Source organism: Notechis scutatus, chromosome 9 (genome assembly GCF_049901735.1).
Source record: "Notechis scutatus isolate UNSWTSFEM ecotype Mainland chromosome 9, rNotScu1.2, whole genome shotgun sequence".
Lineage (NCBI taxonomy): Eukaryota > Metazoa > Chordata > Lepidosauria > Squamata > Elapidae > Notechis > Notechis scutatus.
Window position 1 is genome coordinate 8,373,131 of NC_142017.1, and position 23,990 is coordinate 8,397,120.

General features: G+C 44.2%; 1 protein-coding gene across 3 annotated transcripts; it reads right to left on the minus strand.

The window, feature by feature from the left end:
• Positions 1-3,641: 3,641 nt before the first annotated feature.
• On the minus strand, positions 3,642-9,179 carry C9H19orf12 (chromosome 9 C19orf12 homolog). 3 transcript variants are annotated; one of them, XM_026675913.2, is made up of 4 exons: positions 8,699-9,179; positions 8,215-8,310; positions 6,569-6,744; positions 3,642-4,822 (listed from the first exon to the last, which is right to left on the minus strand). In XM_026675913.2, the coding sequence occupies exons 3-4, from the start codon at positions 6,726-6,728 to the stop codon at positions 4,557-4,559; spliced, it is 426 nt and encodes a 141-aa protein (XP_026531698.1). In that variant the 5' UTR covers positions 6,729-6,744; positions 8,215-8,310; positions 8,699-9,179; the 3' UTR covers positions 3,642-4,556. The 3 variants fall into 3 exon arrangements, with proteins under 3 accessions (XP_026531698.1, XP_087827638.1, XP_026531699.1); XM_087971512.1 differs by having other exon boundaries at positions 8,215-8,326; positions 8,699-9,107; XM_026675914.2 differs by lacking the exon at positions 8,215-8,310.
• Between the last annotated feature and the right edge of the window lie 14,811 nt (positions 9,180-23,990).

A 23,990-nucleotide genomic window follows, 5' to 3' on the forward strand; every position in this document is an offset into this window, starting at 1 on the left:
AATAGAGTAGAGTAGAGTAGAGTAGAGTAGAGTAGAATAGAATAGAATAGAATAGAATAGAATAGAATAGAATAGAATAGAATAGAATAGAATAGAATAGAATAGAATAGAATAGAATAGAATAGAATAGAATAGCTTTATTGCCCAAGTGTGATTGGACACACAAGGAATTTGTCTTGGTGTAAGTACTCTCAGTATACATAAAGAAAAGGTACATTCGTTAAGAATCAGGAATCATAACGTACAACACTTGATGATAGTCATAGGGTACAATCAACAATCAAATCATACTAGGAAACAGTCAATATAAATCGTAAGGATACAAGCAACAAGGTTACAGCCATACAGTCACAGCTGGGAGGGGATGGGTGATAAGGAGTGATGAGAAGATTAACAGTAATAGTAGTGTACACTTTGTAAATAGTTGAACAGTGTTGAGGGAATTATTTGTTTAGCAGAGTGATGGCTTTCAGGAAAAAAACTGTTCTTGTGTCTAGTTGTTCTGGTGTGCAGTACTGGATGATGATGATGATGATGATGATGGATAGGATACATAGATAAATGCATAGATAGATGCATAGATAGATACATGGATGGATGGATGGATGGACGGACAGACAGATAGATACCGTAGATAGATGATAGATAAGTCCACAGGTAATGAAGGCGAGCAAAAAAGTATATCATTTTTTCATAACTGGTCCTGGGATGATTCAATTCCCTATAGCAGCCTTTCCATCTAGACACCCTTTAAATATCTTGGTCTTCCATCCCATAATTGTCACCCTGCTTTACCCACTGCCTCCTTGAACTGCAGGGAAGTGTTCCCAATCCTAAGACAAGAATCCTAAAGAAAAATGAAAAACAGACCCTCCTTCCTTTTTCTGATGTCGAAATGTTTTTTCCCCAATTCAGTCCAAAAAAAAAAACAATTAAATTTTAATGAGGAACAGAACATCCTGTTCCATTTGCAACAGTATTGGATCCACGACACCAATGAATTCAACAACATTTATGGGTTTTTACTGCTTTACCTCCCACCCAGAACTGAAGAAGATTCTTGGATGAGAAGTGAAACATTTCAAAAAACAAAAAACAAAGTCCATTTGCTTTTTTTTTTTTTTTTGGGGGACTACCTTTGGGATCTTACGAGAATGATGGAGGACAAATGCATAAAACTTGGCCCATGTACCCCTTTTGCAAAATCAGGCATTTCCTTATTTAATGCACGATACCATTGTACCTCTTGGAAACCCATTCAAACTGTCTTGTATTTTGCAATGCTGCTGTCATGCCCCTGTCAGAGTCTGAATCCGAGGAGGAATACAAACAGCTGACAGGGAGTGGGAGTGTGGCTCTGTTGGCTGTGGAGGAAACTGGGGAAGAGCAAAGTCCAGCTGGGCAGAGCAGGGGAGAGGTAGACAAGGGAGAGGGAGTTCAGAGGAAGACCCAGGCCCGTCCCCTCTTCATCCTAGGGCACGCAAGGAGGAACGGAGAAGAGAGCAACGTGGGTTGCATGGCTTACGGGGGAGGAAAGGGCCCCAATTCCCTTCATTAGCAACAGCTGGGAAAAGAGTTTAAAAGAAATGCATGCCGAGTGCGTCAGCTGCTGGGAGCAAACGTGACGTTATCTTGTGTTGCCTTTGCTTATCTGTGTTCTTGGCATCTTCCGTGTTGAGTTATTGCCGTGCCTTCATGTCTGGAATTCTTGGTCCTGCCCTGCTGAACTAATTACCTCATTTTGCCTTGATTGGACTTATAGTTACAGTTTTTGTTGACCACGTTTTGGACTTGATTCTCTGCAGCCAAAGGCTGTTCCTGGGAGTTTTTCTCCAGCCAGAAGATAACCAGGACACTGGGGGCAAAGTTGGAGCTAATAAAGGGACTCCGACTGATTAACTGCGTGGCCTTTGTGCCACGCCCCGAATCATCACAGCTGCTTTTTTATGTGTCACCCTGTGGCAAACCATAGGGGTCAAAAGGCTTGCCACAGGATGGCACGTCCCGTGGCTCTCTTCCTGTGTCAAAGACCAATGCATTGAGGATCCATCCTCTATTCACACTCGATCAAATCATAGAAGAACAGCTGCACAATTAAGATGAGCATCGGCCCAAAAAACAAAACAAAAATGTTCTCCAGTGATCGTTGGGTAGAAAATGTGACTTGTGCAGAAAAAAAAACCAAAATAAAAAATAAAATCAGAAATCGGCTCTTCAGTTGAAAGGCTGAAGCTACTGATGAAGCGAGGCAGGCGTAGGTACAACTTATCAGTAGTCAGATCAGCTAGCAACACTCCGCACATCACGCTAAGACTGAAAGAACAGCAGCTTCCTTTTGTGTAGTTTTGAGACTCTCTGGGTTTACGCGGTTTGGATGCATTCTGCAAAACCGAAAATGAATTTGTTCAGCAATGGTGTTAAAAGATGTGCAGAAGTGATTTCATGATGGGGGGAAAAGATAACAGGTAACTGACTTTTTTTAAAAAAAAATCTTTTTAAAATTAACGATGGCCCTTAATTTAAGACAGTGTGTTGTGGTCCACCAGCAGCCTGCGGAGACGGCAGCAGACTTGGACAGTGGGGAGGAACACGAGCCAGTCCAGGAGTCTGGAGAGGACTCAGATGAGGGTCCTGCATCTGATGCATAGATGAGGCCAGGACCGTCTGGGAGTGGGGTGCTGACTCCAGAGCCTGGCACCAGCGAGGCAGAGGACCCAGGGGAGCCTGTTCCCAGTGCGCGTGTGCTGCTAGAAGAGCTGCTAGAAGACAACAGCAGCTAAGACAAAAGGAGCGACTCGGGAATAAGGCTTGGAGATGATTGCCCCTCCCATAAGGTATAAAGGTGGGTGCTTATCTCGAGGGACTGCTTGGGACTCATTAAGGGCTGGGAATGAATGCAATTCCCAGCACTGAAGTCCCTGCCATAAGGTATAAAGGTGGGTGCTTATCTTGAGGGACTGTTTGGGACTCATTAAGGGTTGGGAATGAACGCAATTCCCAGCATTGAAGTAAAACAAGAGTTGTTTTGAACTAAGCCTGTGTTTAATTCCAGTCTCAGGACACCTTGGTCAGAACAGTTCCTTCACTTAAATTAAGAAACGTTGAGAATGTAATCGCCACAATGGAGCCCAAAGTTTCTGTGCCTGAGGGAATCGTTTGTTAAGCGAGTTTTGTCCCATCTTACAACCTTCCTTGCCACAGCTGTTAAGTGAATCTGGCTTCCCCCATTGACTATGCTTGTCAGAAGGTCGCAGAAGTTGATTCCATGACCCTGGGACACTGCAGCCATCAAAAATAGGAGCCAGTTGCTAAGCACCTGAGTTTTGATCACGTGACCAGGGGGATGCTGCAATGGTCATTAAGTGAAAATGGTCATGTCACTTTTACAGCGCCTTTTTAACCTTTGAATGGTCACTAAATGAACTACTGTAAGTTGAGGACTACCCGTAATTTCATTTGTTTAAAGAAAAACCCAAACTGTAAAGCCTGAATGTTGGACTTTTAATATTCTTTGTTACTCCCAGATCTTTCTTCGTTGACTACTCCTATTGAAAGTTCTCAACTGAAGACAACTTGAGTTCAGGAAACTCACTTTAGCACCTCTGAAGGAAGGGGAATGACGGTCACACAACCTTGGCATGTTCACACATTAAAAATTCAGCTTTATTTGCATTTTATCTTCAGGAGGAATACCTAAGATGAATCATCTGCTACATTTTTGGCTCCGGACTATTTCAACTTTTCACTCCTTCAATCTCTCAAAATTAAGGCAGCAAGAGAAGTAACATGTCCTGTGGAGAAGTGAAGCTCCCCATCTAAGAAATTCCAAGTAATTTGACGTTGATCATTCTAATGTGGCCAAGTGGACACCACGTACCTCAACCACAGTGCCGTTATCTACATTAGGTTTCTCCAACTTGGCATCCTGAAGATACGTTAACCATCAGCCTGTCTCTCTCTCTCCAGCCAAAGAATATATTTGGGTAGGATAATTGGTCATAAATCCAACCATTGTAACTGGGCAGGAAAGGCTGGCACCTGTGCAGTGTATCATCCTTATCCATCTAGAATGATGCACATCAAAGAGCAGCAAATGGTGATGTCATTATAGTGCAAATGCCAATGTTACATCCTTGACCACAATGCAAGGACGCAATGGTGGCACGTTCTTTGATAGCATCATTCACAGAGGCAGCTGCTTAGAAGGTCTGGTGAAACAGAGGTACTTACTCAGCAAGGCACTCCAAATGCCACAAGGAATTTTTGGGGTGGCATAAATAGATTTTCAAATAAATACAATAAACATTGAGGCTCAAATTGATCCACCCTTGGCTATTGAAATAGGAACTAATTATGAAAAAGAAAAAAACCAGAACGAGCAAACCAAAGCTTGCCTTGTTTGTTTCCCCCAAAAAGATTATTTGGGGTAAAAGAAAAAAAATGCACAGTTGACACCTTGTCATTCCTTATAAAAACTGTGATCTTGAGAAATCTAAAACACCAGAGAAAAGGGTATTAAGGGCACTCACAACCCCCTGAAACACAAACATCAGAGTCTACTTTCCATACTGGATCTCCCCTCTGAGTTCAGTAGTGATATAGTTTGTCAGGACTCCAAGCAATTTCTCCTGAAGGGCACCGTTGGCCATGACCAAGGCTGTGAGCTGGGCTACGTCGGTCCAGTCCAGATTCTGAATAATGGCGCAGACGTTTTCGTAAAGCCGCTGCTGCTCCGCAGGTGGCAGTTCCAGGATAATCTGAGGAATGGGCTTGAACTGTCCGGAGGTCATCCAGGCCCCAAGCAAGCCACCAATGGCACCTCCTAGAAAAACAGAACAGGTGAGCCAGCTTTCAACTTTGACTGGCAAGCCATCACTGAATGATAGAATCACTTGACCATTTTGTAAAGGTGAGCGGTGTTGCTTTGGATGCAGGTGAGGGATCTGTGCTATTTGTAAGATGCACTGTCCTATTATGTGGTGATTTATAGATATGTAAGAGCCGTGGTGGCACAGTGGTTAGAGTGCAGTACTGCAGGCTGCTTCTGCTGACTGCTGGTTGCCTGCAATTTGACAGATCGAATCCCACCAGACTCAAGGTTGACTCTCATCCTTCCAAGGTGGGTAAAATGAGGACCCAGATTGTTGGGGCAAGAGGCTGACTCTATAAACTGCTTAGATAAGGCTGTAAAGCACTGTGAAGCAGTATATAATAAGTCCTTCCTTCCTTCCTTCCTTCCTTCCTCCCTCCTTCCCTTCCTTCCTTCCTTCTTTCTTTCTTTCTTTCTTTCTTTCTTTCTTTCTTTCTTTCTTTCTTTCTTTTCTTCCTTCCTTCCTTCCTTCCCTCCCTCCCTCCCTCCCTCCCTCCCTCCCCCCCCCTCCCTCCCTCCCTCCCTTCCTTCCTTCCTTCCTTGGTGGCACAATCCTTAGAATACAATATTGCAGGCTGATTCTGCCCACTTTCTGGAGTTTAATTCTCACCGGTTCAAGATTGACTCAGCCTTCCATCTTTCAGAGGTGGGTAAAACGAGGAGCCAGATTGTTGGGGGCAAGAGGCTGACTCAGTAAAAACCACTTAGAGAGGGCTGTAAAGCACTGTGAAGCGATATATAAGTCTAAGTGCTATCGCTATTTAGAACGGCGTTCAATGCAGTTTTCACGACTGTAGCAACTTGGAATTTGTGGGCTTCAACTCCCAGGATTCTCCAGCCAGCTTGATTGCCAAGATGGAGAAATCCTTATTTAGTATATTAATGAATATATCTTGTCTACTTTTTACACACAAAGTATACTTCCAATAGCGAGTTTCATCTGTACCATTTTATACCCTTTGAATTCCCACCTGTTCTATATTTTACGCCATCTATATCATGCATATAAATATTTATATGATTGTTTTACATTTTTACAATGACTGTGCCCCATCGCTTTATAATCTTAAAGAAAGATTGGTTTGACTCTGGAAAGGGAGTTCAATTTAAACTGAATATAAATATAAATGTAAATGTAATAAACCCATGGCTCCTCCCCCATCTTTAGTATCTTCAGAGCTGCGGTTGCGCAGTGGTTAGAGTGCAGTACTGCAGGCTCCTTCTGCTGCCTGCCGGCTGCCTGCAATCTGGCAGTTCGAATCCCACCAGGCTCAAGGTTGACTCAGCCTTCCATCCTTCAGGTTGCTAAAATGAGGATCAAGATTGTTGGGGGCAAGAGGCTGACTCTGTAAAACCGCTTAGAGAGGGCTGTAAAACACTGTGAAGCGATATATAAGTCTAAGTGCTATTGCTGGCAAACTCTGCCCACTGCCAGCAGTTCAATTCTCATTGGCTCAAGGTTGAGTCTACCTTCCAGCCTTCTGAGGTGGGTAAAATGAGGACCCAGATTGTTGGGGGCAATGTGCTGACTCTGTAAACTGCTTAGAGAGGGCTGTAAAAGCACTGTAAAGCGGTATATAAGTCTAAGTTGTTTTTGCTATTGCTGTCTCCCCCTCCCCACCTCACATTAAGAGCTACCGTTTGGTGGATCCAAAGCACTTGGAGGCACTTATGCACATATCCAAAGCATTAATTTACCGACAGCAATGCCAGGTGGGCCTGCCATCAAACCTCCGAAGAAAGCCGTTGTTCCCACCACCAAGGCGCCTCGTCCGGAGTGCTTGAAGGCAGCTTTCATTTTTCGCTCTTCAGAAATATGGCAGAGGAGCTGCATCACATCTCTCATGTTGACAGGCATGGTGACTTCTTTGGACCTGAAACAGTTGTAAAAAGAACTCTCCATCTCTCTATTTTTCTCTCTCTTCTTCTTCTTCACAGGTAGAGCTTAGAGCTGCTTGATTATATTTGTAGGTGTACATAATCATTTATTCATTCACACACACACACACACAGAGAGAGACACTTAATAATCACTAAATAACCCCATTAGCTGCAGTGGCACATTGGTTAGAGTGCAGTTCTGCAAACTACTTCTGCTGACTGCCTGCTGCCTGCAATTTGGCAGTTCGATTCTCACCAGGCTCCAGGTTGACTCAGCCTTCCGTCCTTCCGAGGTGGGTAAAATGAGGACCCAGATTGTTGGGGGCAAGAGAATGGCTCTGGAAAACCGCTTAGAGAGGGCTGTAAAGCACCGTGAAGCGGTATATAAGTCTAAGGGCTATGGCTATTACCTGTTGGGTCATCCTTTCAGAGATATTTCATTGCCTATTTCAAGGGTCTTCCAACTTGGCAAGTTTAAGACTTGGGGACTTCAACTCCCAGAATTCCTCCTCCAGTCATGTTAGCTCAAGGAATTCTGGGAGTTGAAGTCCACAAGTCTTAAACTTGCCAAGTTGGAAGACCCTTGGCCTATTCAGAGAAACAGAATAATCAAGGGCAAAAGGAGAAGGGAAGTGACTTCTGGCTTCCTGCTGGCTTTTTTTCCACTGACTTTCTTAATAGGAAGCTTGGGAGGGAATATTGGAAATGAAAATCGCCGGACTGTGGCTCACTACAAGCAAGGCTGCAACATTGAAGCAACTTTGCCAGACTTCAATCCCATAGGAGTTAAATCCAGATTTTGGAAACATTCTGTAAACTTAAAACTATTTAAGGCATGTTGACTCAAAAATTGTTGCCCTGTGATACACTATTTCACCCAATTGAAGGTTATAAACAAACAGACACAATACTTTTAACTGTATTTAAATGTTATCTATGATCTGTGTAGTGCTTGAATACCAGAATAATACATATCTAAACAGTAAAATGTGTCTCTCCTTCCTTCTTTCCTTCTCTCCCTCCCTCCCTCCTTCCTTCCTTCCTTCCCTCCTCCCTTCCCCCTCCTCCCTTTCTTCCTTCCCCCTCCTCCCTTCCTTCCTTCCCTCCCTCCTTCCCTTCCTCCCTCCCTCCCTCCCTCCCTCCTCCCTTTCTTCCTTCCCTCCCTCCCTTTCTTCCTTCCCTCTTCCTTCCCCCTCCTCCCTTTCTTCCTCCCTTCCCTACTTCCTTCCCCCTCCTCCCTTCCTTCCTCCCTCCCTCCTTCCTTCCTCCTCCTCCTTCCTTCCTTCCCCCCTCCTCCTTTCTTCCTTCCCCCTCCCCCTTTCTTCCTTCCCTCCTCCTCCCTTCCCCCCTCCTCCCTTTCTTCCTTCCCCCCTCCTCCCTTTCTTCCTTCCCCTCCTTCCTTTCCCCTCCTCCCTTTCTTCCTCCTTCCTTCCTCCCTCCCTCCCTCCTTCCTTCTTTCCCACCTTCACTTTCCTTTTCCTCTCCCCAGAGTATTCTGTCCTTTTCTGTTATAAGTAGCAGGTCTCAGAACCACCAAATCAACAGTCGACAGAGTATTCCTAAAGGGGGAAAACTCTCAAACAGCCAAGATAAACAGATTTTTAAAAAGAAAAAGAAAAAAAAAACTCCAGAAGGAATCGTTTCCCCGGAGTGTCGCCCCGAGCCCTAACTCCCACGGCCAAACGACAAGGGAATAGGGGAAACTGTAGTCCAACTCCCGAAGGGCAGGACTACAAAAAAGGCGCTGCTTGGCGAAGTCTCTCCTTAAAGCGAAGGGACTAGCGCCTTGGGATTCAAATTCTAAGCCGGTTTGGCGGGCGTGGGGGAAGCCTTTCTCCTTTCTTTCCCCTTCCGGCAGCTTGCAAGGCCGGCCTCCGTTTCCCCAGTCGCCGCCGCCGCCCCCACCCCCCTTGCCCGGGACCGCGCTTGGCTTTCCACGTTCCCTACCTCGGGCCGGGGTGACCCGTGTAAGATCCCGGGGCCGTCAAGGCCGCCGTTGACCTGGAAGCGGCGTCTGCGGCCCGGGAAGCGAGCGCAAAGGGCGGATTCTGCTTTGCTTGGCCGCGGCTGGATCTCGGATCGTGGAAGGCAGAGCTCCCGGGCCTTTGAAACCCGCTTGCTCGCCGGCAGGGCTTCTTCTGCAGGGACGGGGAGGCGGGGGAGAGATTTGGGCAGCCCGGTTCCCCCTTCAAGGCGGAAAAAAGGGAGGGGAGGTGGGAGGCGTGTGGCTGCGCCTTCTGGGTCCGGCTCTTCCTCCCCCCCCGAAAGCGCAGGCGCCTTGCGCAAAAGCCGCTGGTATCACTCGCAGGTTGGTCGGGGCCCCCGATCCCTCTGTAAATGAGTAACGCTCATCTCATCGCCTGGCTCCCCGACCCCGACCCATCACGGTGGCAAGGACCTTGCTCGGGTTGCGTCACGGGGCCAAAGTGGCGAGTAATCATATTCTGATCCGGGTTCATGTGACCAGCCGGGAGGAGGAAGAGGAGGATTAGGAGGCGTTGCCTGCCTTAGAAAAGGTGGTGTCCTTCAGGTAGTCCGGAGAGACCCAGAAGAACCTCCATAGCCTTGCTGGTACTTTGGATTTGCAAAAAGAACCAAACAGGAACCAACGGGGAATAATAATAATAATAATAATTAATAATAATCATAATAATCATAATAATCATAATAATCATAATAATCATCATCATAATCATCATAATCATAATAGTCATAGTCATAATCATAGCCATAATCATAGTCATAGTCATAGTCATACTCATAATCATAATATTCCCAGGTTATAACTAGCAAGGTGAATAATAGCTTGTGTCCTAAGCAACAGAGCGGTCAATGTCTGGAATGCTCTACCTGACTCTGTAGTTTCTTCCCCAAACCCCCAAAACTTTAACCTTAGACTGTCTACTATTGACCTCACCCCTTTCCTAAGAGGTCTGTAGGGGACGTGCATAAGCGCACCAACTTGCCTACCATCCCTGTCCTATTGTTTCTTTTTATTTTTCTTATATGTATCCATTTCATGTATTCATAACTATGTTTATACTTATACCTATTATCTTGTAAGTGATTGACAAATCAAATAAATAATACTGTCTACTATTGACCTCACCCTTTCCTAAGAGGTCTGTGGGGTGTGCATAAGCGCACCAACGTGCCTACCGTCCCTGTCCTATTGTTTCTTTTTCTTATTCGTATCCATTTTATGTATTCATAACCATGTTTATAGTAACCATGTTATCTAGTAATTGCTTGACAAAATAAAATAAATAAATAAAATAAATAAAAACATGGTATTGCACATGTAAAACATGTAAAAACATGGTCTCGCACCCCTTTCCTAAGAGGCCTGTAGGGGGCGTGCATAAGCGCACCAACGTGCCTACCGTCTCTGTCCTATTGTTTCTTTTTATTTTTCTTATATGTATCCATTTCATGTATCTATAACTATGTTTATACTTATACTTGTTACCTTGTAAGCAATTGACAAAACAAATAAATAAATACATAAAATAAATAAAGTTGACTTGTTGGATTTTAAAGTCAATGCGTAGGTTTGCCGCCATCACGGGTATAGTTTCTTCTGTTTGAGCTGGACTAGAAGACCTCCAAGGTCCCTTCCATCTCTGTTCTGATTCTGATTCAACCTGGAATTACAATCTCCCTCTCCCTCGTCTCTTTGTCTCTCTTACACACACACACAAACATATGGAGCCCCCTCCCTCTGTGAGCAACATGTAAATTTAATAAAAATTAAATAAAAATCCATCAGCACCTCTCTATTATTTATCTCTCTCATCCATCTCTCCCTCCCCCTCCCTCCTCCCCCTCTCCCTCCCTTTCTCCCTCCCTTCCCTCCCTCTCTCCCTCCCCTCCCCTCTCAAGGTGTGCAATATGTAAATTTAATAAAAAAATTAATAAAAATCCATCCATCCATCATTTCTCTCTCTCTCTCTCTCTCTCTCTCTCTCTCTCTCTCTCTCTCTCCCTCTCTCTCTCTCTCTCTCTCTCTCTCTCTCTCTCCATCCTGGATGCCTCCCATCCACACCCACAGGTCTGTCTCTCTTCTCTCTCTCTCTCCCTCCCCCCTCTCTCTCACTCCCCTCTCTCTTTCATACCCCCCTGTACACCCACTTGCCCATTTTCAAACATACACTCATTTTATTAAATTCATGACATTGAAGGTGGGAGGGCTGGCGGAGGTTCGCTTCCCCTTCGCATCTTTTGAGTGTAATTCTTGATGTCAACCTGGACAAATCCATGGAGAATGATCCCCTCTTTTGCCTGAGGATATATTCTGGGGTTGCAAATGTCTGCCTTTGAGATGCACTGGAGATTAACCTTTTTATGCAGTGCATTTTTTATGAACTACATCTGTAGTTGTGGACTGTTGTTTTTCCATATTGTCATCTTGGATGAACCAGGCAGGAAATCAGACCGGATGAGCAAAATCTACTTTATTGTAAAGCCATATTCATAGATTCTTGCCAATCTGAAAGTGCAAACTTCCTGCCTCCTCTTTTAACTGCTAGATTCAGCAGGGTGGGTCTCCCTTAGGTTTCTTTCTCACCTAGACAGAATAAAGTGTTATTCTACAACTGTTAAGTGACAGTCTGAGGACTTCTGTTTCTTTTATCTGAAAGTTTCCTAGGGAGGGAGGGTAGGAAAAAGGAAGGAAGGGAAAAAAAGGAGAGAGAAAGAAAGAAAGAAAATAAATAAATAAGAAAGAAAGAAAAAAGTTATGCTGGGGAAATTTAGAAAAGGAAGAAAACAGAAAGGAAGCCAACACGCTTAGGAATGGAGTGAAGAAAAAAAAAGTTTTTTCAAAAAAAAGAAGGAAGGAAGAAAGGAAGGAAGGGAGCAAAAGAAAGGGAGGGAGGGAGAGGAAGAAAAAAAAATAGAGGAAAGCCAAATCACACTGGAAAAGCTGTTGCAGAAAAAGAAGACACAATGTCTCATACAATGTCATTTTTCTTACACAAAGAGCGCTCTCTTGTGGAAGCATTAAAGGCAGCCTTATAATGTATCCGAAACAATTTAAAATACTGTAGATCAGTCCCTGGTGCCCCCCAAACTTTGTGAGCACCAGGGACTGGTAAATAACAATCCAGAGTGAACCCATTGCTTGGCTTAACAATGGTGGCATTTGCTTGGGAACAGCCACAAAAAAGAACAGGTTGTAGAATTGGGCTGATCTTGTGGGTGACCAGATATATAACAGTCATGAATTACGACTGTGATGGGCAGAGTTCATTATGGTCATAACTCGAGGAGTTACCTGTGTAGCTCAGCTTCTGCCGTCAGGTGAATTCTGGACCTGGCATGAAATCTGATACTGGCAAGCATGTCTTTTTCATTCTGGTTAGCTCGGCATACTTAGAGGATAAAATCATCCCAATATTCATCCTGCCTTTTTATAATGTTAAGAAATCAAGATGACACCAACTGAACTAGATTTTTCAAACTGCCTTCTCCGGCATCAAAAGAAAAAACCGGGGAGGCCAAGATCTAAGGATTCTTCATTTCATTCTACTAGTAGAATCCACCCCATATCATCTACATCGGGGTCCCCAAACTTGGCAACTTTAAGACTTGTGGACTTCAAATTTGGAGACCTCTGATCTACTTGGACCTCTGAATCAATGGGCCTTTGTACTGAACCAAATAGACTATGATGCAAGCTACTAGAGAGAGGTCCAACTATTGGGCAGATTAAGATTACCTATCAATAAATACAGGGATTTACCTAGCTAATTTTGACACCACAATCGGAATGCTTTATTACAAACCTGTGAACAAAGTTTACCTTATCAAACTGAATCAGATTGCAGACAAGTTTTTATGTTCTTCACCGCATTATGAAAAACGCCCTGCCTGCAGAAAGCTAATCCTTCAGTGATAAACACACACCTAACCTTTCACTGTGACTAAGTAAAAGTGATTTTAAAAAAAATATCTGCCTTTTCTCATAGAATTCATCCCAGAAGTTTTTTTTTTTACTCTGTACATACATGCTCATGACAGATTTCAGGGGACAAGTTTCCCAACAGAAATGTTCTAGCAAGCAGGCAGACTTAAACACAGCAGTGTTGCAGAGACACAAGTATAAGTGAAGAGTTCCTTTGCTATCTGTTCAGACAGTAGATGTCTCTCTTTGCTTGCGGCTGTGTGTGTGTGTGATGCACTTCGTCACGCACACCAGGCAAACATCAACAGCCAGTGTGGATTATTTTCCTTTTCCAGGCGAACGTTCCCATCATGCTTTGTAGAAAACCCACAAGGGAGAGGAGATAATGTGGAGTACAAGCACTGCAGATGGAGCATCATGAAAGAAACAAATTATAACCTTCACTAAAGAGCAACACACACACACACACACACACACACACACACAAAACCTTTGGGTAGCAGGATCACAAGTCCAGTTCTTGACTTGGGAGCTTGCTTCTTGCCGGCAGATTCAAGAGAATCCTTGGCGCAACTTAAGTGATTCCTTTCAATCAAAAGATTATCGAGAGCGACCAAATGGATTACAGGGAAGAGATGCAGCTTCAGAAGTATGAAGCCAAGATAATAATAAGAGTTACTGTACCAGTAGCAGAGCAAAATGCGAGGGGAATTGCAGTGAAAGAGAAGCTACATAATTATAAACCTTGGAGGACTCTTGCACATTATGAAACTTGGCAGGACTTGGGATTATTTTTGTTTTGTTTGTGGTGGCTCTAGTCCTTGAACAATGAGGCTAAGACCCATGTGTGTAAGAGTCAGTGGTATACTTGCAAAAAAAAAAAAAACCCAACCCCAAAACAAAAGCCCTTATCTAATCACATTGCATGAAAAATCAGGGAGGACAAAAGAGCCAAGGAGCGTTTTCTCCCAACCCTGGGGAGATATTAAGGATGAATGAAGCGCTGTGGGTTTGAATGGAATGTGAAAGCCTTAGGAACAATTGTTTTCTGGGAGCTAAAGTGTCCTCCCATCTGCAAAACTCTTTGCGAGTAATAAAATACGCCCTGCATTTAAATACATGATTTGCATGAGGGCAAAACGCTTTGTTCTGTTTGCCTAAGCACACAAAGCTGTTCACATTATCTGGCATCCATAAAAAATAAAAATAAAAAAAGAGGAAGAATAGATTTAGAATCTCTTTAAGGCTACAAAAGACAGCCAGTTTAATTTAATAGTTAAGATGCTGAACTAGAAGACCATGAATTCTAGTCCCACTTTAGGCATAAAGCTAGTTGGGTAACCTTGGGCCAATCCCTTTCTCTTAGCCCTAGGAAGAAGAGTAAGGATACCATGGAGATAGACTCGCTGGGGTCTCCAACCTTGGCAACTTTAAGACTTGTGGACTTCAACTCCCAGAATTCCTCAGCCAGCAAAGCAACCAGTAAAGCTAGTTGAGGAATTCTGGGAGTTGAAGTCCACAAGTCTTAAAGTTGCCAAGGTTGGAGACTCCTGAGATAGAGAACTATTGAAAGGAAAAGGTTTTTCCTGGCCAGGGGTCCTCATCTCCATTTCTCGGCCAAAGGAGCTGCTGTTGTCCAAATACATTTCTGTGGTCATGTGGCCTGCATGACTATATACCAAAGTGAATGGAATGCTATTACACCTTCCCAACAAAATGGTACCCATTTATCTACTTGCATTATGCTTTCGAAATGGTAGGTGGGCAGGAGCTGGAGCAAGGAGGAAAGAACTCACCCCATCACACGGCACCCAGGTCTCGAACACCCGACTGTCAGAAACTCAGCATCTTTAACCACTTAGCCATCACGACCCCATTGTTGAAAAGACGTCAAAATAATCTGTCATGTTGTGAGATGATTTCACCCATAGGTTTTCATACCATGCCATATGGTGATACGGCATCAATCTGGACCAAAGTTCCTGCATTCAACCATAAATCAAGCTTACTTAGCCAGGCCATTTTGGCAGGGCTTCAAGCATGCTGCCCATTCTCGCTTTCCCTTCTGTTCTGAGTCTGTATATAAGTGAAGCTAGGAGGGGTGTTTCTCCAATCTGTATCCATAGAGCCTACAAGTGGTGCACAAAATTGCAAACAGACTAGTGTAATTCATCAACTTTGGTTTTGCCGCTTCCAAACAGACTTCTGCTTCATCATTTTTTCTCTATTTCTACTCTAAATAAGAATATTAAGAGACATTTAGCCTGTCAGTCATTGTCAATATCGCAGGACCTTTAAGATCTACTTTGGAGTCTTGTTCAGGTTGGAACCAGGATGTCCCAAAGGTGCTTCCTCAAGAGGCAATAGGACTTTTTTTGTTTTTTCTTTGAAGACGTTTCACTTCTTATTAGTGGTGGGATTCGATTTTTTTTACTACTGGTTCTGTGGGCATGGCTTGGTAGGCGTGGCTTGGTGGGTGTGGCAGGGGAAGGATACTGTAAAATCTCCAGTCAGAGGTGGTATTTGCTGGTTCTCCAAAACTACTCAAAATTTCTACTACCAGTTCTCCAGAACTGGTCAGAACCTGCTGAACACCACCTCTGCTTCTTATCCAAGGAGCTTCTTCAGCTCTGCAAAAGAAGCTTCTTGGATAAGAAGTGAAACATCTTCAAAGAAAAAGCAAAAAGGTCCAGTTGCCTCTTGAGAAAGCACCTTTGGGATAACCATGGCCTGGATGACTGAGAATCACCATAATGTTGGAACCAGGACAAATACCTGGGGAGTTGGATTCTCTTCTTTGTAAGTAGACTATACCTGGTTCTCTTAGATGCCAAGGTGTATCCAATATTTTAAACAACCGCAATCCAGTATATTGCTTTGGTTTATGCAACACAAGCTCATCATAATTTCAACATACCAGTTATTGAGGGGGGAAAAAGCTCACCCTGCCTAAGTTTTATTCTATAATTTCTTGATATCACTAGAGTGTGCTGCAGTTCACGAAATCTTAACCGAGCGACAGGGTTCTTAATGAGCCATCTTAGCTAGGCTATTCTGTATTTGAAATTCAGTCAAAACATCTCCAACTGAACAGGCATCTAGGTTTGAAGCAAGGCATATTGATGAGAGCCATGAGCGGAACACAACTGTGTTCCTCAGCCTGTACTATATTTTAAAAACACAGCATGTTCAAGTCTCCATAACATTTATATCATCATTTATACTATATAATCCCATCTAGCCAGTGAGCTATGGGATGTGGTGGCTCAATGGCTAACACGCTGAGCTTGTCAATCAGAAAGGTCGGCAGTTTGGCGGTTCGAATCCCTAGCGCCGCATAACGGAGTGAGCTCCCGTGACTTGTCCCAGCTTCTGCCAGCCTAGCAGTTTGGAAGCATGTAAAAATGCAAGTAGAAAAATAGGGACCAGTTTGGTGGGAAGGGAACAGAGTTCTGTGCGCCTTCGGTGTTTAGTCATGCCGGCCACATGACCACGGAGACGTCTTCGGACAGCGCTGGCTCTTCGGCTTTGTAACGGAGATGAGCACCGCCCCCGAGAACCAGAAATGACTAGCACATATGCGCGAGGAGAACCTTTACCTTTATCCAGTGAGAACTTAAAGTGGTTTGTGTGGAGAGGGCTCACCCTAATTTTATATTGCAACAGCAATCCTATGAAGTAATCCCAACTTTCAGACTGGACCTCTTGCTGAGCTTCATATTCAAGGAGAGAACAGAACTTGGATCTTTCCAGAGGCCAAAATAGTTCACTGCTACATAGCAATAGCAGTTAGATTTATATACCGCTTCACAGTGCTTTACAGCCCTCCCTAAGCTTTTTACAGAGTTGGCATATTCCTCCTTTTACCCTCCTTGGAAGGATGGAAGGCTGAGTCAACCTGGAGCCTGGTGAGATTCAAACTGCCAAATTGCAGGCAGCCGGCAGTCAGCAGAAGCAGCCTGCAGTACTGCAGTCTAACCACTGCGCCACCACAACTCTCCATTAGTACAGTACATATTTATTACTACATATTCAAGCATCAGGCTTGAAACCAGGAGGCTGAGAGTTCTAGTCTCACTTTAGACATAAAGCCAGCAAGGTGACCTTGATCCAGTCACTTTCTCTCAGCCCTGGGAAGGAGGAAATGGCAAACCACTTCTGAAAAAAAATCTTGCCAAGAAAACTGCAGGGCTTTATCCAAGCAATCTGTGAGAATCAGACATAAGGGAAGGGAAGGGGGGAAAAAAAATAAGTACACCTATACAAATTGGTCATGAGATGCTTTGGCTGAGAGTCAGCGACAATACAATCTGCTTTAGTGCTGGAAGTGAAGTGTCGAAGGAGACACTTGCAAAGTGTCAAGGACCACTGATCTCCCCTGAGGGGCTTCTACGAAGGGAGAGAAAGACATCTGTGCCAGAGAAAGGAACGGAGTAAAAGCGGTGTAGCTGCTCCAGGCTGGTAAAAGTGACACGCTGCTTTGACTTTCTGACTGAAACAGACCTGCCGCTGTGCTTCCTTCTTTTTGGCCAGCATGTCAAATGTAAAATGTTTTGAGCCCATTTTTTTTTTTTTTTTTTAAGATACTGCCTTTCAAACTTAATTTTATTGGAAACTAAAGATGTTTTCTAAAAATAACTTTGAAGCTGCTAAAAAATGCAGCTTTCCACTTGTAAGTTTCCACCAGCTGGGCCTGTCTGGTTTAGAACTGACACCCTTGAGAATTCAAAATAAGATTTAAAATTGCGAGGGGCGGGGGAAGCAGAGGGAGGAATGGCTTATGGAAAAATGATAGATTCTATTATCATCCCATTACCTAAACCTTACCCAGTATCCGCTTTACAAACAACTTAGGTGATTTTTTTAAATGATGGGTTGAACAGTGTGATGGAAAGAGGGATATTTTCAGGCCCAAAGAACCAAGAGTGACACGAGGAGTTACTTCTAAGGATTGTCTTTCTTTATTGCTGTTCACCTACAGACAGAATCTTGCCAGATTAAAGCAACTATCTAGGTGATTGTAGATATACTTATGAATTGCTAAGGTGGGCCTGCCTTTGCTGTCTACCTGCCCACCAGACATTCCAAGCCCTGCTGCCTTTCGGAAGCAACCCCTCCCTCTTGCAACTTTGACTCCATTCAACCACAGGTAATCCTAAAGGTGATTTTTCTAAAAGACAACTGGACTTTCTTGTGTACAGCTTCCAACTGGACCTCGATGATTGAGACTCTCCATAGACAAACACAAACAATGGAGGCATGGTAGCCCAATTTCTATTCACCCTTCTGAGGTTTTGTTTCGCCTTAAGGTAGGCCCGCTCCTCTTGATTGGTGGTAAGCCCTTGCCATGTTATCCCCTGGGTGCAATCAAGTGTGGGTGTGAAAGGATGACACGGATTTGCCCACGCCCAAAGGCCTCAAGATGCTTCCCCAAATGAAGAGACCCGAAGAATAACTATCCAATAGGCAGCCCGTGTATCCTTCACTCCCAACTCAGTGAGAGAATGAGGTCTTAAAACTATTTGCAAAAAGCAAGGAGATTGGGAATTGTTCATTAGATGGGACAGCTGCAAAAAAGGGAATGCCTTATTTTGCATGGAGGCAGGATCAATAACTCTTTGCAGGAGTGCATGTGGGTGTCTCTCTGTGTTTGTGTAGATGTTAATGAGAGAGACGATAATCAAGGTCATCCCTAGGTCTAAATTCCAGGGTATCTAGGAATTTAGCCATAAGGGGACCTTAAAGGTGACCTATCATCTCATTTTAATGACTCCATAATCCTTTGCAGGTAGAATCTGGGAAACTGAATGGAATTAGCAGAGTATTTTAGTGGCCGGATGCCCTTCCTGTCACCAGTGTGGAGTTTTGTTCAGCAGATAAATTCTCAATGTGCCCAGAGAGAGAAATATCTGCCTTTGCCTTGGATTGAACTCGCAGCCAACTGATTATGAGGCAAATGCTTCACCTCTAGACCACTGCATCACTCCTTCACCCTATACCTTCTCCCAATCAAAGAAAAGAAGAAACATTTTTAAAAAACACAATTTTAATATAATTATTTTTAAAACCTGCAGATATTTCTTTGTGTACAGTTTCCAACTGGATTATCTCCTTTTAGGAGATATTCCACCTTATTTAGGAGAGGAAGGAACACTTTTCCGTAAGGTATCTTCTGGTGCGACTTGCATACATCTTTAAACCAATATGTTTTGTCCTTGCCATTGTTTTAGGGTGTGCAAATCTGTGCAAAATGATTACTACATTGATATAATTAGTTGGCTAAAATGCTTTTCACAGCATAATCGCACTGGTACATGACTACATGAATCCTCACACAGAGCTGTGAAAAGAAAAACAGATTGTGAACGCAACACTCCCTCCACCATGTACAGTAATATTGTGCTATTTTTAAGTGTGGGGCAAAACGCTTTAACTAAATAAACACTGGTGTTTTTTTTTCCCCAAATCAATTTTTCCTTGTTCATCATCTTCCAAGACATTTTTAGATGTTCCTTACGAATGCGATAGACAAGGAAAAAACTACTTCTAATCTAGTCCAAGCAGTTCTCTATGGCATCAATGTTGGTGCTGAACGAAAGGAGGAAGATGAAATTAGAAAACGAAGGAAAAACAAGATTTGTGTTCCTTAGCAAAACTTTTCTTCTTCATTATAAAAATAGTTCTTGACTGAACAACTCCAGCTGAGCCCCAAATTTCTACGGCTAAGTGAGACAGTTGTCAAAAGTGAGTTTTGTCTCATTTTACGACCTTTTTTTGCCACAGCGGTTAAGTGAATCTGGCTTCCCTATTGATTTTGCTTGTCAGAAGGTCCCAAAAAGGGGAATCGCGTGATCCTGGAACACTGCAACCATCACAAATGCGAGTCATTGGCCAAGAGTCTGCATTTTGATCACGTGACCATGGGGACGCTACAGCAGTCATAAGTTTTTTCAGTGTTATAATTTCAAACAGTCATTAAATGAAGAGTTGTTAGTCAAGATTACCTGTCTGCTTAATTCTCCAACAACTGAGTCTCCACAGGGTGTGATCCATAAAAGTCAGGATGATTGTCATCGTGGCTATTGACTTCTAGGAATAGAGGTGTCATGGCCCCTGTCGGAGTCTGAATCTGAGGAGGAAGATGAACCGCTGACAGGGAGTGGGAGTGTGGCTCTGTTGGCTGTGGAGGAAACTGGGGAAGGGCAAAGTCTGGCTGGGCAGAGCAGGAGACAGGTAGAACAAGGGAGAGGGAGTTTAGAGGAAGATCCAGGCCCGTCCCCTCTTCATCCTAGGGGATGCAAGGAGGAACGGGGGAGGGAGCAACGTGGGTTGTGTGGCTTACAGGGGAGGAAAGGGCCCTGATTCCCTTCATTAGCAACAGCTAGAAATGAAAGTTTAAAAGAAATGCATGCTGGGAGCAAAAGTGAATTTATCTTGTGTTGACTTTGGTTATTTGTGTTCCTGGCATCCTCCCAACCGTGTTGAGTTATTGCCATGCTTTCAGGTCTGGAATTCTTGCCCCTGCCCTGCCGAACGAATTACCTCATTTTGCCTTGATTGGACTTATAGTTACAGTTTTTATTGACCATGTTTTGGACTTGAATCTCTGCAGCCAAAGGCTTTTCCTGGGAGAGTTTTTTCTCCAGCCAGAAGGTAACCAGGACATTGGGGGCAAAGTTGGAGCTAATAAAGGGACTCCTACTGATTATCTGACTGTGTTGCCTTTGTGCCACGCCCTGGGTCATCACAATGGGTATTCCTCAACTTACAACTAAAATTGCAAAGGTCCTACCTGGAAGCTCAGCAAACGGGCTGTATTTGCAGTGTCCTGAAGTCATGTGACCCCATTTTATGATGGTTTTGTTCAAAACGGGCATTTATTTTCAGTTGTTGGTAAAACCATGCTAAAGAACCTTGTTGGTGCAGTGGTTAGAAGGCAGTATTGCAGGCTAACTCTGCCCGCAGTCAGGAGTTTGACCCTGACTGGCTCAAGTTGATTCAGTCTTCCATCCTTTCCGAGGTCAGTAAAACGAGGACCCCAAATTTGTTGGGGGCCATTGGCTGACTCTGCAAAACGCTTAAGAGAGGGCTGTAAAGCACTGTGAAGCAGTATATAAGTCTAAGTGCTACTTCAAATTTGGCATGCAGACTGGGGGATTCTGGGAGTTGGAAGTCCATACATTTAAAGTTGCCAAGTTTGAAAAATGGACTCCAAATGGACTCAATTTCATACTTCCCAGCCTTTCTTCCTGCCCTGGTTAAATTACTCAAACAAGATTTTTTTTTTCCAGGCATCCTATGGTAGACATACTGAAAGTCCTCTGAAGTTCAGTGGTCTCCACTAATAATGAGAGTAAATCTTAGCCATATACCAATTTCCACCAATCTTACACAGAGTTTGAGCCTTCCTACAAAAATATTCACCACCGAAATAAATCAGGCCCATTAGCGGGAGGCCTGTCAAATGAAACAGCAGAAGTCTTGATGGTTATCAAGCCAGTTAACAGAATAAACCTATTAAATAAATAAATTTGTTCTCCCTCCCCTCCCCAATTTATGGCGGTGTTACACTTAAAGCGAAACCTTTTAAATGAACAGATTTACTGTGCCCAGAGATCTCCACGGGGTCTGGATAATTATGCAAAGGCAAGGCGTTACTTCTAAAGGGGATGAATAGGGTTGGTACTTGTCATGATTTACGTCCAGACACCGAAAAAATGGTAATGGCACAAAATAAGCTTTAGCAAACCTCTTCTGGCAGACAGAAAATGCTTGATTTACCCAGGGCATCCATCAGGTTCTATATTTTAGATTAAAGCAGATAGATAGCAAGGAAAGTGTGCGTGTTTTATCCTGCACGAACAGTTGAGGGACAGTTACTGCTTTTGCTGGGGGGAATTCTATTGTGTCTATGGAAGGGATTTTCTAAACTGCTGGCATTGAAGAAACATGACTTGTGTTCCATTCTGTCCTGTTAAACTTCAGGCCAGTTAGCAGAAGACGCTGTTAGATGCAAGCAACCATATTCATACATGTTGAGTATGAATGTAACTACTGTTGTGGTTTGCAGGTAGCCCGTGCAGACGGCAGCAAAATCGGACGGTAGGGAAGAATGGGGACCAGTCTGGGAGTCTGGGGAGGACTCGGACGAGGGTCCTGCATCTGATGCAGGGATGGGGCCAGGACCATCTGGGAATGGGGTGCTGACTCCGAAGCTCCTGGAGTCTGGCAGCAGTGAGGCAGAGGAACCGGGGAGCCTGTTCCCAGTGTGTGTGTGCGTGCGTGCGCAGAGCTGCTAGAAGTCAAGAGCAGCCGAGACAAAAGGGGCGATTCGGGAGTAAGGCTTGGAGTGATTGCCCCTCCCATAAGGTATAAAGGACAAGCAAAGGTGAAGAAACCTTTGCAGGATGCAAAGTCGTTCGTTCTGTTCGGATTAATCCTTGAAGCTCTGTGTGGACTTTTGTACTTCGGCTGGTTTTTTGTAGTTCATTTGGCAGTTTAGTTGTTGGCAGCAATTCAAAGGAGAGAAAGGTGGGTGCTTATCTCGAGGGACTGTTTGGGTCTCAATACAGTGTGGAAATGAACATAATTCCCAGCACTGAAGTAAAACAAGAATTGTTTTAATTAAGCGTGTGCTTAATTACGGTCTCAGGAAGCCTTGGTCAGAACAACGACTTTATTATGTTCTGCTTGTTGTACAGGAATCTTCCCAGACTGTCTGCTTTCTCCTGGGAATAGACAGATAAGGTTAAGATAAGATAGGGAGTTTAAGCGGGGATTAGTCCAGGGTCTTTTGCAGCTGCACAAGGATGCCAGGCTAATGCCCTGTTTGAGACCTCCTCCCTCCCTGGTTGGGTGTTTCCCAATATAACCCGATTTGATAAATAAATTTGTTCTCACCAATTTATCGCACTTCCATCGGCACCCAACTATGGGTTTTCGGCCTCTCTGTTTTCAGCAGCCCAGGTGGGACACCTCAGGCAGTGACAAGAGTTCACTGATGGTGAAGTGACATGCCTCTATCTCACCAGCTGCTGCACCATATGAATTTTCTGGGAAGATTTCTGAGAATTTTGAGTACAGGAGAATCTCTGGTCAGAACCGTCATCCGTTCCATGACTTTGGTTGCAACCTGATTTGGTTGTGACCACAAGCGAAACTGACTGCACATATCAGGCATGATATTCCCCTCTGAAAAAAAAATCGGGGCCGGCCAAAAGAGACCCCCCCACCGCGCGCCAAGAAATCGCTGCCCAGCTCCCTTTTCCTGCCGCTCAGCGGCCTCCGCTCGCACCGCCCGCCCGCCCGGGCTCCGCTCGCACCGCCCGCCCGCCCGGGCTCCGCTCAGGTATCCGGCTGGGGCTGTCAGGAGTTGCTACCGCCGGCGCGGCTCCAGTCCCGCGTTGCCTCGGGAAGGGAAAGGCAAAACCAGGAGCCGCTGCTGCCGTTGCAAAGCGCCGCCGCGGCTCTTCCTTTTTGCCTTTCCTTCCTGAGGCAACGCGGGACTGGAGCCACGCAGAGCCGCGCCAGCGGTAGCAACTCCTGACTCGGGGCCTCCGAGGGGAGGGGAAGGAGGAGAAGAAGGGGGGAAAGGGGGGCGATTCCCAAAAAATCGAATTCCGATTTTAATCGGAAGAATATCATGTCTGGCATATGCATACCAAAAAAAAAAAAAAAAAATGGTGCAGAAGGGGAAATCGCCGTGGCTGTGTTTGATTGCCACCCGAGTATTTGTTCACGACCAGATGCAAAAATTTGGTGAAATGTTTGGTCGTTACCCACTTTGATTGTGGTCAGGAGCGTTTGTGACTAGAGGTTCTATTGTATATCCTTATAGTACCCAAGGGAACTTCCGATCATGTCTTTGTGTAATTGCCCTAACTCATTGAATTTTACTATTGGGGATGCAGGAGAAAAATCCCTTTAGGTTTACAGAGAGAGACAGAGACAGAGAGAGAGACAGAGACAGACAGACTGACTGACTTACTTTCCTTCCTCCCTCCCTTTCTCTCACTCTCCTTTTTTCTTACTAAAAAAAAGTTATCTGTTCTGGAAATAAAGATTGCACAGAGGTTTCCCCACAATTTTCCAGACACTTTATTTTCAGCAATTATTATTGTGCCATATTCTCCAAGCCTAGAAAGAAAAATCCAATGCAATTTGGAAAACATGAGAATTTCTGGACTGTACTTAACAGATTTATGCAGCTGAACATGCTAATGTCCTTTGACCGGCTTAGAAATAAATACAGCTGACCAAATTGTCATTTTTATGGATATTTACAGCCCAGTGCTTTGTAAACTTAAGAAACTAATTTCCCCCAGAGGAAATCTG

Coding starts and splice junctions, on each gene's coding strand:
- C9H19orf12 (XM_026675914.2), bottom strand. CDS start 6,728: ATGCCTGTCAACATGAGAGATGTGATGCAGCTCCTCTGCCATATTTCT. Junction 4,823..6,568: donor CCCACCTGGCATTGCTGTCG/GTAAATTAATGC, acceptor CTGTTTTTCTAG/GAGGTGCCATTGGTGGCTTG.